Here is an 18,787-nt window from a genome sequence, read left to right as displayed (position 1 = left end):
GGGGAGCCAGACTTGAGTACAGGGAATTTCCTGTGTGTATTCCTTTTATTATAACTTATGGTCTTAGAGAGTTGCTTGAGAGGTTAAGTGATTTTTTAATGGTCAGATAGCTAATATGACTCAGAAGCAGGACATGAACTCGGGTTTTCTTGACTCTAAGACTCACTTTTTATCTTCTACATCAACTAGCCTCACTGCCCTACACAGAGCAGGCACTTAATAAACACACATTGATTTGCTGAGTGGTTCATTTCAAAGAGTCATTTTGATTATTTCAGAGGACAGAGGTAGCCACAGAAAGGAGATGTTTACTAGATAGATCCTGATGAAAGCTAAGACATCTCTGAAAATGGATCACTTTCCACCTTGCCATCCCATGATCATAGCCATTTAATAGAACAAAAAGCAGTATTCCTTCCCTTTATTCTCCTTAGTGCCCGTACATGGAAAGATTGGATATCTAATGGCTGAGCAGGGAAGGATGATGAACTAGAATTTCCATGGACTATTTCCTTTCTCCTTTGGAAGGAATTAGTAGTGCACATGTAGGCACCCTAGTAGTTTTTCCAGATCAAAAAAGATCACTCATTCATTTACAACCAACACATTGTTAAAAACAAACATTTTTATAGAGATAGGAGTAATGTTACAAAGACAGTTTCTTGGGCTAATTTACAAAACAGTGGGACCGTAAGCCATTGGTCCATCAGCATTGACCTTATTCTTTTCGGTCACTTATCATGATATAACATGGTAATTGACATCTAACCCAGTTTCTGAGACCACGATGTGATGAAAAAGAAGACATGCCTCATGTCACAGTAAGAAAAGGCCTTCATTTTGATACTTTATTCTATAAAGTTTAGTACTCAGTTATATGAAAGAATTGAGAAGATTTATAATCATCTCCCAAACCTAGCCTTTATTGTGCCAACTTGTATATGAATTTAAGGGTTAGTTTCAAGTCCCTACATAGGCTGAGATACAATTTTATTCCATCAACATAATAATGATGCATTTACAAATATATTTATAACAGAATAGAAAGTTGTTAGCATAGCAAAAGCAAACACCTATCCAGCTTATCAAAACTTATGCTTTTCACATAGGAATCTAAAGTTACTTATGTAACAGGAGTCATCTTGAAGAATTCTGGACCTGCACTACTGCTCATGGTCCACATAAAATGAAGGGTCCAAGAAACTATGCTATATAAACTATCTGGCTGGCTATTATATAAAGCCATGATTGCAATTCAGCTAAAGATATGAATTCTCCCAAATGGGAATGCCAGGCTGTAAGCTGCATCTGAGTCCAACGTTTATTTAAGCCTTTCAGCAATTTTAAATGAATAAAGCAGAAGTGGCAAACAGCAATTTGGTTATCAAAATAGAGCAGGGAAAGGAGTAATAGTTCCTATTTAGGAAAAAGAAGCAAAATTATATTGCATGGGGGACAAAGAACAGAAAAAAATGTATTCAGCCTGTCTTTAGTTAAAGGGAAGTCAGATTAATTTTGCTTCCCAGAAGGTTGAAGATAAAATATATCCTCTCCAAAAGGCTGGCATTAAGAATAAGATATATAAAGTGAACGAAATATTTATTGGGAATACCTGGAACTCTTTTTAGGGGACTCATGTTTGAACAGCCAACAACAATCATCTCATCTGACAGAGGAAGATGATTTTGGTTAGAGTTCAAGCAGCCTTTCAAGAGCATCAAAGATAGTGGAATGAATTTTGGACCGGCAAACTTAGGAAGAGAGGCAGCAAGGTATAGTAGATAGAGGGTTGGCCTTGAAGTCAAGGTAGATCTGGATTCAAATCCTGCCTCTGATATATACTATCCATGTGACTCTGGGTAAGTTACAATCTCTCATTCCCACCATTCTCTTCCTCTAAGATTCATCGACTAAGTTATAGATAACTTACTAATCTGCATTAATGGAAAGAGTTTCCATACTGGGGAGGGGTCACCCACTCTGATTAAATCACATGTCCAGATTTAAAAAAAACCCAAAGAACCCCTGTCCCCCACCCCATGTGATAGAGTGTGAATGGCATGTGAAGAAAAGGTAAATTCTAACACAGAATTATTGGGCTGGATGGACCATAGGTTTGACCCTGCTTTGCAATTCTCATGTTCTGATGTTTTCTATACCTTATACTCCATCAAGTGTCCTTAGAGCAAAACAGTATCTTGTACAGCCTGATGTCCCAAATGATCTACTTGATTACAGCTACAAGCTGGTGGGAAATGAGTATCATTCAATTTCTACGGCTCAGTGAGGCACTTTTTACAAATAATTCAGTAACTGCATTTAACAAAAAGTTAAAAGGGCAAGATAAAGCAAAAAGTTAGAGTCTATCCCACTCTGACCCAAGACAAAAATGAGATACTTATCACAAATATTACCTTGTTGAAAGAAGCTCCATGAGCATTAAGATGGGGGTGATGTTACATAGATTGGAAGTATTTTCTTAGCTCTCAAAGTTGCATATATGGGGACTCTTAGTCTCTTCTAATGTCAATTAACATATATTTTCTCACTGTGACCTGTTGAACCCCAGAGTGCCATGAAGTAGCCCTTCTATGTGTTCCTTGAAAAACAGTGGTGTCTTTGTAGAAATTTTTAATGTGTGTTTATTCCATCACATTCAAGGATGAGCACCATACCAAGGCATGGAGTCCACTTCACTGAAGGTGTTTAGGCCGAGGCTGAGTGACCACTTGTCAGGGGTCATAGAGGGGATTCATGCTTCAAAAGGGGTTAGACTTCCTGAGGTCCCTTCTAACCCTTAAGATTCTATGATTCATGAACAACAGCAGAGAATGACTATATAGTCTACAGGAGTCTCAAAACCACTGCTCTATGGCTAAGTTAACCTTTCAAAGGTTTCAAGGCCTAATTGCAGTGCATGACACGACAATGATAACAACAACAACAAAAAACAAAACAGGTGCTTGAGTTTGATTGTGTAATATAGGGGATGTGACTTGGGAGAAGGGTCGGCTGATTGAAAGAGTTAGAGGGCTTGTAAACTTGGGGTATTTAACTGCAAGGCTATAATAGAAAGGCCCTCAATTTTTTTTGTCAGCAAGTGATGTCAAATTGAACTGAATAATTACCCATGTATAATTAACCATTATTTGAACTCAATGCTTGAGAATGAATAAGGCACTAGTCAATGTTTGCAGCACACAGGTCTATCATATATTCTCAAATAATAACCATGTTTCATTTGCTTTTCTTGGGGAAATCATCTCTGGGGTCAACCAAACTACTCTTATTGGAAGAAAGGTGCCTTCTTGATAATTCTTGTAGAGTATGGGGTGAGCTTAGGGAATAAAGCAATTTCCTCCAGCCCTCTTCTGGTAGAAGTAGGGTCTTTCGTATTGGTAAGCATAGATAGCTTCAAAGCTAAAAAGGAAATGAACCATTACACAGAGAAGCAGTGGGGCCCCTACCTCCACCCCAAATAGAAAAGCAAATCAGAGTGCTACAGAAAACAATACCTTCTGCATATATTGTTTTTGCCTATCATTGCCCAGGTGCAATCTTCTGCAAAGCTGAATAATATCAATGTCTTGAAGCACTTCTTGACCATCCTGCCGTGGCCAAATATGTTCAGGTTAGAAAGTCCCTATACTATATATTTCATGGGACTATCAGAGTGGAGATGGTACATGGGCAGAAGCAGATTCTGGGCACAATTTAGGATGTGATAGTTCCACTTAGCAGGATAGGGAGGTAAGCTGTACAATATCTCTCTTCACATGTGCAAAGGGTAGCTGTGCTTCCTCCTCTCTTCATCCACCCCCCTGTTACTTCAAACATGTCTCTTCACTGTAGCTATTCCAAGAGAGCTTGTGTGGTGTTTCTCACCTCTCCCTCTAGAACTAAAACAGTGCTGTCCCAGTGGAACCAGCTGCTCCCTTCTCCCTTTAGAGCTGTCCTTTGCAGATCTAAACTCAGGCTTGCTCTATTTAATTCAAGGGTACTCTTAGTTTTTTACCCCCCTTTGTATTTTTATGTAAGCTAACTTACCAAACCTTACTGTACATTAGTGGAATGGTTATTGATCCCCGCATTATATCAAAGCTATCTGTGTAGCACCCTACAGTAAATGGAATCTATGTTAAATATTCAGGCTGTATAGGCTAGCCATTGGTAATAAAGTATGTCATTAAAACCCACAGACCTTTAAAAAAATCAAATTCTTTCATAAAAGTACAGTATTCTTTAAAAAAATACAATTCTAGCACATGCATCATTTTTTAACTGGTTGACATGTCCAACCAAGCATTATTTTAAAACAACCAGAAAGTTTTACAATAGTGAGACAAATCATTGGTCATTCTCTAATACCAGGATCCAGCTGATAAAACTGACGTATATTTCTGTTTCTTCTGGCATGGTAAGAACCATGTGGTTGAAAAGGAAGCATTGTGGTTGGTGAAAATGCTTTCTCTTTTTCTGAAAACAAATTGGTCTTGTTGTTTTCAAAGAAGATGACCAGCACAGTGTTCTATGTTGATGTTATTACACACAGAGACAAAATGACATGCCAAAATGTTCCACTGAAATGCTTTCCCAGCATCCTTGAGAACTAAAACTTCCATCAGGGTTCTTCCATCTCCATGAGATTTTTCATCCAAATCTGCAGATTTGAATACACATTTTGTTCCTCCATCAGTTCCCTAGGAAGAACTTAGTATATATTACATTAGGATATCACCAAGTCGATCCCAAGAAAGAAGATTATATGTAATAATGCTTAGCATTTATATAGGCTCTTTTGATTTCAAAACACTTTGTAAATATTTCCTAACCCTCACAACATCCCTGTGAGGTAGGTGGGTATTACTGTCCCTACGTTACCAATAGAAACTGGAGGCAAAGGGATGATGTGTCTCGTCTGTAGCTATAGAAGCAACCAGGAGGAGCCCTAGGACTCTTTCATCCTGGCTGCCAACTATGTGCTCAGACTAGACCATGCCTCTCTCATGTGACAACAGCCTCTATTAATATATTTATGGGTCTATATTGTATATTTATAAAATAATGACACACAACAAGAGTATAGAACAACAAGCCTAATCAGCATCCTTTTGCTGATTAGTAAAATATGGAAAGCATAGTTTTAAAATTGCATTTCTCTGAAAAGCATTTGGTATCTTAAGCGACTGACTATAGAGGAAGAATGCTACAAACTTTTGCTGACTTACTCTCAAAAGCATCATAATGATTCTAAGCAAACTAAAAGAATTGTTCCACAAAGGTCTTTCCTCCATAATACCAGATTCTTGAAAAATGTAAAATAAATATCCCACTCCCCCCTCCCCCAATCCAAACCCCAACAAACTAAAACCAGATCTGGCTTTACTTAATCTTGTTGGGAATTAGTAATGATTATTTTTTGTCCAAATTGGGAATCCACCTGACTTTTGGAGCAGGCAAAAATGCTCTGTATATTGAAGGTTGCAGTTCAAAAATACCAATTTAGTAGAAAAGCACAGTTGAAAAGTGAAAATTGAAGACTTCCATTTCCTTTGTGTAGTCATTCAGAGGAATAAGGCATTTGCAAAAGATACTCTACTAAGAATTAATGTTGTAGAGAAAGAACATAATAGAATTTAGAATCCTTAGAGCAAGAACATTTTGTAAGGGGTGAAGAAAATATAAAACCTATGCTAGTGGAAGGAACTAAGTGAGAAGACCAAATGGCATTTTTTACATATAGTTTTGAGGATAGTATATAAATGTAAGCTACTAATGCTTGGATGATGGTGTGGTAGTGCAGGAATGGAGAGCGATTTATGTGCCCCTACTGGTATCTTTTCCAAGGTGAAATACCCACTCTCCTCTGTAAGTCAACAGATCTTGAAGTGGCATCACAGAGCTCACCTTCATTTCCTCCTCATATCTTGTGGTGATAACCAGGCAAGGAAACAGGAAGAGAACTGAAGTCTTTAAATTCAAATGTAAAACTTGAAAACTACCCTCTAAGCAGAAACGACATTCATCGTCAGAAGTAACAAATATAAAAGTCTTAGATCATTGTATATAGAGCTATGATATAGTTATATAGGTATTATTGTATGCAGTTCAGAGAACATTTTTGATGTGTGCTTTTTCCTTAAAAAAGACCTTTTTTTTGGCTTCCCCACCTCCCCTAGTTTCTTATTAGTAGATATGAAATGTTAATCTGTCCATCTGGTCAGGTCTCTTCATTCATGTTGTACACTCAAGGGGTCATTCTCGCTTGTATTGTATGCTGCAGCAGTCTTGTTTGTTACCAATTTGTTAAGTTTGTGGCTGGAGCAGTTTGGCTGTTTTGTTGGTTGTAAGTTTTTGGCATAGGGTGAATACCAGTCCCTTTCAAACACTCCTTTCAGTTGCCTTATGATGCTTGTGCTGTTTTCCACATCTGCCTGGTTGATAACAAGGCCTGTGCCAGCATTCTGGGTAAAATCATTTCCTACCCAATCAAAATTCCCTGCAAACAAACAGAGAAAGGGCTTCATGGTGAAAAGTTCATATCCACTGGGGCCTGCTGCAAATACAATAAAAAAGCAACACTCTTCATTTTTCCCCCCAAATAAATAGGAACAGTGGCAGAGAGAGTGGTTTGCATTGACAGCTCTGGGGGAAGAAAAAAATACTCTAAAAGCCCTTACATATGGCATATTAATATTTGCATATTATTTTGGCTTTTTCTCATCAGCTTTGCTCAACTTGAAACTCAAAACAAGTCATCTGCTGTTCTTTTTGTAAATGTTATTTCTTATTGACATTCACAAGATGCACTAAATACAGCAACATCTAAAATATATAGGAATAAACTTAAAATTCCTGTGAACAATTAATACCTTCTCAAAGAGATGACACATTACTCCATATGTAGACATATAAATGTAAGGCATCGTCCAGAGGGGAGAAAGTCTGATCCTAACTAGATACATTTTTATGTCTCTTTATCTCAGGATATAAAAGAGTTTCCTGACATCAGTTTCAGATTTTTTCTACTCTGGAAGCTGGATGGCCACAAAATAAGTGCTGGTCACTTGAATAGAACTCAAGAAAATGGTTTAAAAAAAGCTAGAATTGATCCTGGAGGTAGCTCAAATTCATCTGTAGAAGCTATTTAGCCTCACTGTGAAGGTGTGAGAGGGTGACACTGTTGGAAGTTCAGGGTTTCAACCCCTAATATTTCACTTTTCATGTCTGGAGTTTATCAGGACAGCAAGGGCTTACCCTCAGAATGGTGGATTTGGTCTTTTTGCTAGGGTTATCTTTCTCTCTGTTTATTTAAAAGTAGATGGAACAGCTCAGTATATTTTGCTTCTTTTTTTCACATTTGACAAAACCATCCCCTATATTTTGATCTTTATTTGATTCATCCATGGCAACCCAAAACCATTTTAAAAGGGAGGACATGTGATGAAGAAGGTAATTTAGTGATTGTTTGGAAGGCAAGAATATTTTCATTAAAAATAAGATTCATCCAAGTTATTTATCTTTCATCTCCTCCTGTATATCACTCAGTTTAAGTACCTGTATTTGCAACCCTTTTTGGCTAGTAGGTGGAACCAGTTGACAGATATGGCAGACATCTCTGGGGAATCTTATGTACGAGGGACCTGATGGCTGTTAAAGAAACCATGCCTGATTTCAAGACCTTCAAATCTATCTTGTGATATATAACCCTGTTTCCACCTGGCTGTGCCATGCTTTTTTCCTGAGAGATAGTCTTGTGAACTGTGCTATTTATCTGTAAAGGGACTCCTGATTGGATGAGAAAATCCTAAGCTGTGATACTGTGTGAGTGGGTGAGGGATTCGCTTCAGTTGGCTGGACAGGTACTTTGAGAAATGATCTTGAGAAATCCAAATCAAGAAAGAGGTGAGCTGCATACTTTGAATAGTGAACTGGAGCCCTGGAGCTCTGGACTTGTAGGGAAGCCAGCCCACATCATGTCTCTTGACCTCCGGGTCCTGTACTCTTGAAGACTGATAAGAGCAGACTTCCCTTTGGTGGGATGGCTCTCTCCAGCTTTGAGCAGAGATCTTATCTCACTTCCAACTGAAGAGTCTATTTATTCTTTTGTCTTCTGTGGTATGTTCTAATCTGTATAAATTATTGAATTCCCTTTTATTTCTTTCTTTAACAATAAGAGTTACTAGCTATTCATGATGGTCCTTTGCATAATCAACATTTTATGGGAAGGGGCCAAGCTGCTCATTATAAGCTAAGGGCTTTTCTCCCTCTTGAGAACAATCGAAGATAGAAGCAGTTGTTCTGGAATCCTCAGAATTGTACCCCTATACCAGAGATCTTTGAAGATGATAAATTCATATAATTCTAGCCTAAAATCTATATTGGAGTCTGGAGGAGAGATTTCCCACCCTTGGCAGTCTTGGATCCTACTTGCCTCAGATACTTATTAACTATGTGACCCTGAAGAAGTCACTTAGCATCAGTTTCTGCATCTGTAAAATGGGAGGGCAAGAATAGATGACCTCTGATGTCTAAGACCTTTTAGCCCTCAATCCATAAACTATAGTGATTCTGAATAAGTCACAACTTCTCTGAGCTTCCATTTCTTCATCAGAAAAATGGGGATGATAGCACCACTTATCTCAACAGAATTATTCTGAATATCAAATGAAATAATGCATGTAAATCTTTTTGCAGTCTTTAATGCAATATATATGTATATGTATATACATATGCATACACAAACACACACACGTATATCTCTGTCTATCTATCTATTTATCAATCAATCATTATTATTAGGCTCCACAATTAGTACAGAATTTTAGGTAGAGAGGACCTTGAGGCCATCCAGTCAAATTCTACCCAATGTAGTAATCTATAGATTTATGGTATCTTAAAGTTGGAGCTTAGAGATCATCAAGTTCAAACTTCTTGTTTTACAAATGAAGAAACCAGAGTTCAGAAAAATTGAAAGACTTATTCACGATCATAGAGCTAATTAGTGCCAGAACTGGGACTAGGAATCCAGGTCTCTTGATACTCTTCTGTAATTTCTGCTTCAGCGTTTTAAGTAATAGGAACCCCACTATCTTACAAATTGTTAGAAAATTCCTCCTTATATTGAGCCCAAATCTATTTCCTTATTAATCCTAACCACTGCTCTGTGGAGCCTCATAGAATAAATTGAATCTGTCTTTCAAATAATAGCCCTTCTAATATTGGAAGATATCAATCATGTTTCCCCATCCTGTGTTCTCTTTTCCAAGCTAAATATCTCCAGCCCCTTAAGCTAATCCTACTTAGAGTCTAAGAAGTCAGGATCATTGAATTAAGCATTGTTATCATGAAGAAGATCCACTCACAAATCAAACAAAATTCATGTTTCTAAAATGTTTTCGCTATTTTCTTGAAAACATATTTGTAGGCATATTTTTTCTTAACCAAAGTGTCAGTGGCTTCATACAGATGTATCTTTTGGTTTTGATGAAGAGGGCAAATTGGTGGGGGTGGGGATGGGTAGGCATTCATTGGGTTATCTGCCATTTAGTAGCAAATGCTTTCTAAATATGTGGTTTTGTGTTGGTGGCCACACTAGAAAAATGAGACTGCTTGAGCATACAACATTTATCTGAAGCCAAATTTATTGAGAAGAAATTTGGAAGTGTAGTCATCTGGCTTTTAGTTTTATGGCAAAGTACAGGATAAATGCCATTGACTTTGCCTCTTAGCATTTTCAGCCTACAGGGTCTATAACTTCAGGTTTTGATGATTTTTTTTTCTAGTGAATGTGCCAAGAACTAGGAAGAAGGTCCATAGAGAAAGCAATAGTCCAAAGGTGGAAGTTCCTGGCACTCACTTATGTAATGGAGAATACACAGATTCTCCAATAGATTATGGTGTTCGTAATAGTTTCCCCCTTCAGAATCTATAGCTTGGGGGTCCTGAGATTGTGAATGGCTAGGAAAGAAGTAGCTAACCTCAATGTTAGAATGCTTGACTTTTCTCTTACTCTAGGCTTTGAGATGGAATCTGTGAAATCTCTTTGCTTGTGTATTCCAAGACACAAGGACTTTGTCTCCTTTCACAGATAGATATTCATTATATATATAATTTGGGAGTTGGGAAAAACCCTAATGACTTGGATATTCAAAGTTAGCAAATAACAAAAATTAAAAATCCCTAAATAAAAGATTCCACAAAGTCTATCCATGGCTAACACATGACTTAACTCTTCCAGGTCAGTTGCCAATCTTTGAAGCATGCTGTTTATTGTAGGTACAGTAAACAGAGTAATATTTATTTAATGCTTTTGGTCAATACTTTATATTCTGGGGCACTCGGAATCTATCTTTGAAGTGGTCCAGCAGGAACGTAAAGGGGGCTAAAAAAAGCTACTTCCTTTGCCTTTCAACTCATCCAACTGTTTCTCTCTTTGCCTTATTAGACGCTGCCAGGAAGCACTGTCCCCTTTGACTATGCTGTTTTCCTGATTAAAGCATTATCATTGTTCCCAGAAGAAGAATATAAATGATGCATAAATGAAATGTCCTCTTTTATGTCTATTAGCAGACTGTGGAACCAATGAGTAAAAATACATGGGGTTATTGGTGGAAGCACCCGAGGTGTGTTCTTGTCAGCTAGAAACCTTTCCCTAGTGAAGGCTGGAAGGTCTATTAAAAAAAAAAGCATCAGGGATGCTTTCATGTTGTGGATGATCTGCTTCTGGGTATTAATGTTGTTGCTGGGTCAAGTTACTGCAGCTGAGAAGCTGTATGGTTTTGTGGATTGTGCAGACTAGGCTAATTAAGCATGTACCAGCAGCAGGCAGGGAGTGAAGATATTCAGACCCCTGCAAAGTGTGGGGGAAGGAAGTAGGAATATCTGTAAATTCACCTCGAGCAGGGTGATAATTAATTAGAGTATCACAAATGTGTCAGCAGAAATCTGCTGGTGATGCAAAACTGGCAATGCCATTTAGCTGCAGGAGAAGGCAATCCAATATACATCCATTGATGTGAAAGTACTCTCTGAGATATGTGGCTAGCATTGTGGTTCTTATAGTGTGGGGGTGTCCTTGGCTCCCTTTGTTGTATGTAACTTTTTTGGGACATGCTAAGAGGTCTGCTTTATTCCAAAGGATGCTCAGGGAGTGCTTTCAAGCTCATATTCCCTCTAACAAGAAGTCTCTTGAGTTCCACTTTTCTTATCCAATTCAGACTCACAGGTTGTTGTGTTTGTTCTTTGTTTTCGAAGAGGACCATGGAATCAGGGAAATGAGTTGACTTTGGTTTGAGTGAGGGAGGGCTGTGCAAGGTCACCAGCCTCACTTTCTCCTCCAGAGCCATCTAGGTCCAGTGACCAGATATTCATCAGGATGACTGGAGATGACCCAGGATGCAATGGGAGACCCTGGCCCTTGTAGGCTAAGGTCTTTTCATGTACTCAGAGTGAGGTAACACCCGTTCAGTGAATAGGCCTCTTTAAGAAGTGAGTCAAGGGATGGCCCCTTTAATTAGAAAAGAAGAAAAAAAAATCAAGCTGGGAGGGGAAGAACCTCAGGGTGGCATTTTCAAAGAGAATGTTACCATTGACCTTCACTCTAAGCTAGGAGGGCCAGTCCAAAATACAGCCATTAAATGGAGCTTGGGCAGGGACTTCATGTGGTCCAATTTTGGGCCTTCCCAGCTTAGAGTAAATGTCAATGGTAATCGAATTCAGATTATAGAAGCCATCAATATGGGGACTGGGATAATACAGTCACCTGGAGGAATTGACCTAGGACAAAATGAGTGCCCTCAGACACAACTGGCATTGCATGTCTGAAACATCCTCCCTAGGATTTCCCACTCTCTCTAACAGGACTCCCAATCTAGAGATTTTGGCTTCTGACAGACTGAGAATATATTTCTGAGGTTCTTCCTCTTTGTCTGTTTCTCTCTGTCTCTATCTTTCCCTCTACACACACACACATACATACATACACACGCGCACACAGACACAAGGAAAGGTCTGTACCCTTATACAGACCAGAGCTAGGAGAGACATGCTTATATAAGTCTAGAGTTTAGGGCGTTCAGAGGCCCAGAGTGTCATTATTGCATTTGATTTAATATATATATACTTATGGCCACAGAACCATTGAAAGAACCATGGAAAGAAAAAACATTGGACTTAATGTGGGAGAGTGGTCTTGGGTTCCAATCCTGCACTGCCTCTTTCTGTCTCTGTGACCATGGGCAAGTCACTTGTGTGTTTTTGTTCATGATACTGCCTGAGCCTGGAATGCCATCCTTAGCTACTGGCCTTTATGTTTATTGGCATCTAATCTACCCTAAGGCCCAGTTCAAAGGAATCTCTTCCATGAAACCCTCAAAGATTCCACCTCACCCAGTTGCAAATGATATTAACTGTTTCTTCCTCTAAACCTGAATAACATTTTGTGCCACTTCTGCATTCCTATATAGTAGAGTTTTATATTATTGTATATTTATCATTAAATTTCATTAAATTATTTATTGATATTCAATATTTATATATATAATATATTACATTTGTATATTTTAAAATATATTATCATATTTTTGTATCATTATTGTATAATTGTGTCTAGATTTGCCTATGTGGCATAACTTCATGATGATTATAGGCTCCAAAAGAGCAAGGACCATTTAAAAAATTCTCTTTGAGTCTTGCTAAGCCTATAGCATGGTGCTTTTCAGATAATAAACACTTAATAAGTAAATGTCAAATGAATGACCTTGTTTGTGGGAGATGAATGCTGATTAAATTTTGATCCCATTCTGAGAAAGTGTTACTAGAACAAAATAATGTTCTTTGCTTTCACACCTTATAGAAGGATCCAAGGAATTCTGTGTCTTTACTAATTTTTCTAATGGTTGAACTGAATCCTTCTCCATGAGTTATGGCTCTGAGCAGCTTTCACAAGATATACAGTTGGATTCAAGTACTGCCTTTAATTCTGCTTTGTCCCCCTGAACATGTAATTTAACTTCCAAACTAACAGACAGGACTTCAATGTTTTCTAATTGGGATGTAATTTCACCCAGCTGCAAATCCCCTTCTCAGTTTCCAAAATACATTTTGAAGTCTCCACTTAGCCTCAATAAACCACAAGGCAGTCTAAATTCTTGCTGTGGCCCTCCCTGCCACTCTGCCCAAAGAAATAAAAAAAAGAAGGGTGGGGTGGGGAGGAGGCAAGTGAGCTCAGCTCAAGAAGATGGAAAATGGGACCTTGGCATGTCTTAATTCCATTGATTAACCTAGCACCCTACTGGTAGCTTTCACACCCATCCCAGAACTTCTGAAGCAAGTTTACCATCCCTAATAATCTCCACCACCTGCTCCTCCAGGAAATAGCATGTCCCAATTATACTTTGGAGAATTCAAGGACTAGTTGGGTACATAGGCTTGAGGATGTCCTTGGTGTGAAGGTTTTCTGGAGCTGTATTCCTGTGATAAGACTTCAAATGGATTTTTCCAAGCAGCTTTACTCAGTATTCTAAGTATGACCTTTTCCAGCAAATGCTTGACTGAAGGTTTAAAAAAAAAACCCATTCCTGGGCCAAGCTGTTAATTATTTAAAACATCAACAACCTTTTTCTTCTGATACCCTTTAAATCCTCCCACAATGCAGCTGTGCTAACTTGATGGCATAGATGTGTCTCTGAAAAGTGATGTGGAAATCAAATCATATTTTAGATGTACTAGGGAGAGTTTGATGCTGTGAGTCTTTTTGTAAAGTGAATACTTTGCATACATTTGAGTTTTCATATATTCATCTGCTACCTGTTTACACCTTGTAAAGTGACTCAACCTGATCTTGTGACTCAAGTCCTTTTTATGTGACTGTAATTAGAGGATGTTTAAAATGCAGCAGATTACTGTACTGCGAGAGGGAAAAACATTCCATCTGTCTGAATGGCACCTGTTATTATTATTACCCTGACATATGCTTAACTTTTATAAATCCACAATTTAGTAGTTATTCATGGACACTGTGACGGCAGCATGGTTTAGTCATTAGAGAACTGGGCTTGAAGCACTGAGTTGGAATCCTGCCTTGGATACTAGCTGTATGATCTTGGCCAAGTCATTTAACTTTCACGTGGTTTGAATTACTCCCTAGAACTTGTCTATTCGAGGCAGAATGATATTAGGAAAAGCCAGGTGAGGAAATTCCCTCCATCAATGCATGTCGCACTTTCTCTGCAAAGTATATTTTTAAGAGTTGCCCAGAGCACTAAGATACCAAGGAACTTGGGGCAGCTAGGTGGCACAGTAGATAGAGCACTGACCCTTGAGTCAGGAGGACTTGAGTTCAAATCTGCCTTCAGGCACTAGCTGTCTGACCCTGGGCAAGTCATTTAACCCCGATTGCCTCAAAAAAAAAAAGATATCAGGGAATGTCCCTCTGGGTCACAGATACAGTATATGTCAAGGTACAATGAGAACTGAGGTCTTCCTGGCTCCAAGGCCAGCTCTCTATCCGCTATGCTGCATTTCTTCTCCCTGTCCACACAGTGGAAAAAAAAAGTGCAAAACTTTATGAACTCTGAGCATCAAGGCTTGTCATTAAAATCTTGCCTTGCTTAAGAGCAGAAAAGAGATTTTAAACATTGTTATTTACTAATAACACTTCACATTTAACTACCTCTCTACCAGAATGCTTAACAAAATAGAAATAGGAAAAAGTCTGACTCCAATATCAACATATTAATGAATAACAGTAATCCATTTGATGTTACTAAGAGAAGCAGCGAGGATAAAATAGCATTCCTGTCTTCCAGTGGAATTAGATTACACTCCATTACTCATTCCAATTATATTGAAATAATATAGCATCCATCTTAACATTTTGCTTCTATTGACAAAAATGAAAACTCCAAAATTACCAGCTCTTAAACAAACTAATATTCTTTAGACCTTTCAGATTCTCCTTTGTGCTTTTGTGGTGGCTTTTTCAAAGTAGAGGAAAAATATTCTTGGTCTTCTTAAATTTGGGTGTAGGGGATGATAAATATTAATGCCCTATATTTTTATGGTTTTTTTCAAGTCTATTGAATATTTTTACATCTATGGCTTCACATGATCCTCAGAAGAACCCTATGAGGTTGATATGGTAGACAGTAGTGTTCCTACTTTATAAGTGAGGAAAGTACAGCTCAGGGAGGATAAGAGACTTATCCCAAGATCCTTAATTGATTAGAAACTGAACCAGGACTAAAACCCAGGTGTTCTGACTGTAAGGCTGGGGGTCCATTGAGCATTACCTTCTCCCCCCCACTTTAAAGTTTTGTTGTTGTTCAGTTGTGTCCAACTCCTTTGACCCCATTTGGGATTTTCTTGGCAAAGGTACTGGAGTGATTTGCCATTTCCTTCTCCAGCTCATTTTAAGGATGAGAAACTGAGGCAAACAGGGTTAACTGACTTGCCCAGGAAGTATGTCACTTTCACAGTTAGTCACAGCTAGGAAGTGTCTGAAGTCATATTTGAACTCAGGAAGATGAGCCTTCCTGACTCCAGGCCTGGCATTTTATTCATTGTGTCACCTAGCTGCCCTCCACTTAAAAGTAATTATCTCTTACGTAAGGATACCTTGATTTAATCAATTATTCTGAGATGGCTAAAAAAAAATGCCTGGATACCTCCTTAAATCAAAGGCAGTTCAATTAGGTGCAGCAGGAATACTATTCTGATTGGCTGATAGGCTGGGTCCCACCCTTAGGAGCTTATTTAATAGCAAGAACTAGTTTGGTACTGCTGAGAGATTTTGAGAATCTAGCAGTGAAGAGGAAGGCATAAAGGTGCCAGGAACTGAGTTAAAAAGGATTGGCAGCACAAGAGGTAAAAGGAGAAGGTAGGATTAGACTGTGGCAGAGAAAAGAGAGATTGAGGAGAGACAGCAGTCCTACAGGGATCTCAGAGCAAAAGACTCACTCAATCAGTAAACACTTATTAAGCCTACTATGTGTCAAGCACTGTGCAAAGTCACTAAGGATTTTAGTTGGGACTTAAAGGAAGTCAAGGAAGTCAGTACTAGTGGTGGAAGGAGAGTATTCCAGACATGAGGGACAGCCAGAGAAAATGCCTGAAACTGAGAAATAGAGCATCTTCTTCATGGAACAGCATCACTGCATCAAAGAGTACATCTTGGGGAGCGAAGTGTAAGAAGAGTGGAAAGGTAGGAGGATGCTGAGTTAGGAAAGGTTTTGAATGCCAAACAAAACATTTTGGATTCAATTGTAGGGCAATAGGAAGTCCCTAGAGTTTATTTAAGGTGTGTGTGTGTATGTATGTGTATGTATGTGTATGTGAGAGACAGAGACACAATTGAATCTGTATTTTTAGGATAATCATTTTAGTGGCTGGATGGAGGATGGATTGGAGTGGGGAGAGACTTTTGGCAGGCTATTGCAGTAATCGAGGTGTGAGATGAAGATGACTTGCATTAGAGTAGTGGCAGTGTTGGAAGAAAGAAGGGGGTGATTTGAAAGATATTGCAAAGCAGAAATCGACAGGCCTTGGCAAGAGCTTTATCCATCCTGATGCTATTGGATGGGTCCACCTTCCCAAGGACTGAGGAAAATTCCAAGAAAAGGGTTGCTCTTTTCCCAACTCTCAGTTTCAGTGCTTGTCTATTTACAGACATAGTAACATACTCTGCTGCTTCTTCTCAAATGTTTCTTATAACCCGAATTTTGACTCCCCCACAAAGAGGCCAGGTGTTGGCTGGTGTCAGTCATTCAGTCAATAATATTTATGATGCACCTGCAAGGACTGTGCTAAGCACTGCTGATACAAAGAAAGGAAAAAGACAGCTCCTGCTCTCAAGGAGCTCATAGTCTGATGGGGAAGACAACAAACAGCTACGTACAAAGAGAACATGTACGGAGTAAACCAAAGATAATCTTGGGAAAGACAATAAGATTAACGGAGGCTGTGAAAGGCTTGTATAAGGTAAGATTAGCTGAGACATGAAGGCAGCCAGGAGAAGGAAATGAGGAGGGAGAGAATTCCAGGCATGGGAGATAGCAGTGAAAATGCCTGGAGTCAGGAATAGTGTCATAAGTAAGGAATGTCCCAAGTAGGCCAGTGTCATTAGACTGCAGAATATATGGGGGTTGGGAGGGAGGAGGCGTAAAAAGATTGGAAAAGTAGGAAGAAACCAGGTTATGAAGGGCTTTAAAAGCCAAACAGAAGATTTTGTATTTGGTTCTGGCAGTAACTGGGAGCCACTGGAGTTTTAAATTGGAGTGGTGAGATGGTCCGATTTGGGAAGATGAATTTGACACCCAAGTGGAGGATGGATTGGGGTGGGGAGAGACTTGAGGGTAGGAGATCAACCACCAACATCAGGCTATTGTAGTTGTCCAGGAATGAGGTTATGAGAGCCTTCACCAGAGCAATGGCTGAGGAGAGAAGGAGGCATAAACAAAGATAAAAACAATAGGACTTGATAACTGATGAGAAGTGAGAGGGAATGAGGAGTTGTGGCCGATATCTAGATTATGAGCTTTGGTGAATGTGATCATGTGCCCTTCATAGACACAAAGAATCTAGGAAGAGGGGAGGGTTTTGGGGGAAAGATAATGAGTTTAATTTTGGACATGTTGAACTTAAGACATGTATGAGATATCTAGTTAGACATGTCCAATAGTCAGTCAATTAGAGATTTAAGACTGGAAGCTGGGAGAAAGGTTCGGGTTAGGGAACTAGATCTTAGAATCATCTGCATAGAGATCATTGTTGAATCCATGGGAGCAGATGAGATCATCAAGTGAAATAGTTTAGAGGGGGGTAAAAAGAGGGCTGGAGACAGCCTTGGTTAGTGGGGTGATCTGACTGAAGATCTAGCGAAAGAGACTGAGGAATACTCAAACAGAATCAGGAGGGAGAAGTGTCATGAAATCCTTGAGAAAAGAGAGTACAAGGAGAAGAGAATGATTGACAGTGTCAAAGGTGGCATACTCTGTATTGTTAAAATGGAAAAATAAGACTTTTATTAGCTACTTAAGAGGATCATCATGAGGCTCAAATTAAGTAGAGTACATGAATCACTTTGTAGACTATTTAGGTTCCTTTGCAACTCTCAAATTCTAGGTCACTTACCAATGTAAGCTGCTCCGTCAGTTACCATGTATTTATTTCTGTTTAACTTGGGAAAGGAATTGTTCTTTTGTTCTTTTGTGGAGCAGGCACTCTCTCTTTCTAAATCAAAGAACTTCTGCAATAGGAAGAAAGATAAGGCAAATGAATAGAAATGAACAGGGAATATTTTTTGTTTCCATTCAAAAAGGAAAAAGTAATATATTGCAGAATATTACCGAGAGACCTTGGACATAGGTTTAAACACATTTCTGTTTTATACAAACTGCCCACATGCTTGTATTTCTTGCTATCAATTTACCTGGGTAACCAAAGGAGAAAGCTAACATTCATCAACCATACTGTAATTCATAGTTTTAAGAAATAAAATGAACATGAGATCTGTCCTTTCAATGAGGAGAGGGCCAGAAGATTATTTACCTCTCAGTATTATTCATCAAGGCATACTGGGATTAAATTAGCCTTGGGATATTGGCTGCCAAGCAATGGAAGTGAATGAATATTCTTATATGTTGCATAAGTTATGAGAAGCGATGTTCTCATCTTAATTACTCCACTTGATTAAATATGAGACTCATAGAGGTCATGGTATTCTGTGCAAAGGAATGAGAGTTTTCATTCTGAAAAATGTGCCTGGAAGGTTTAGTTTTTAACAAGC

At 38.7% G+C, this 18,787-nt stretch overlaps 1 protein-coding gene across 1 annotated transcript in view; it reads right to left on the bottom strand.

Moving 5' to 3' along the window:
* Positions 1 to 6,230: 6,230 nt before the first annotated feature.
* PLD5 (phospholipase D family member 5) overlaps positions 6,231 to 18,787 on the bottom strand; it is a 438,256-nt gene continuing 425,699 nt past the window's right edge. Inside the window, exons 9-10 of the mRNA XM_036757335.1 lie at positions 18,133 to 18,247; positions 6,231 to 6,499 (exon numbers count right to left, since the gene is read on the bottom strand). Of these exons, the coding sequence (XP_036613230.1) occupies positions 6,231 to 6,499; positions 18,133 to 18,247 (384 nt within the window). The remainder of the gene's footprint in view (positions 6,500 to 18,132; positions 18,248 to 18,787) is intronic.

This window comes from Trichosurus vulpecula, chromosome 4 (assembly GCF_011100635.1).
Source record: "Trichosurus vulpecula isolate mTriVul1 chromosome 4, mTriVul1.pri, whole genome shotgun sequence".
In the NCBI taxonomy this organism is placed as follows: Eukaryota; Metazoa; Chordata; class Mammalia; order Diprotodontia; family Phalangeridae; genus Trichosurus; species Trichosurus vulpecula.
The sequence above is the reverse complement of the archived record's forward strand: the minus strand, read 5'-3'. Positions and strand labels throughout refer to the sequence as shown.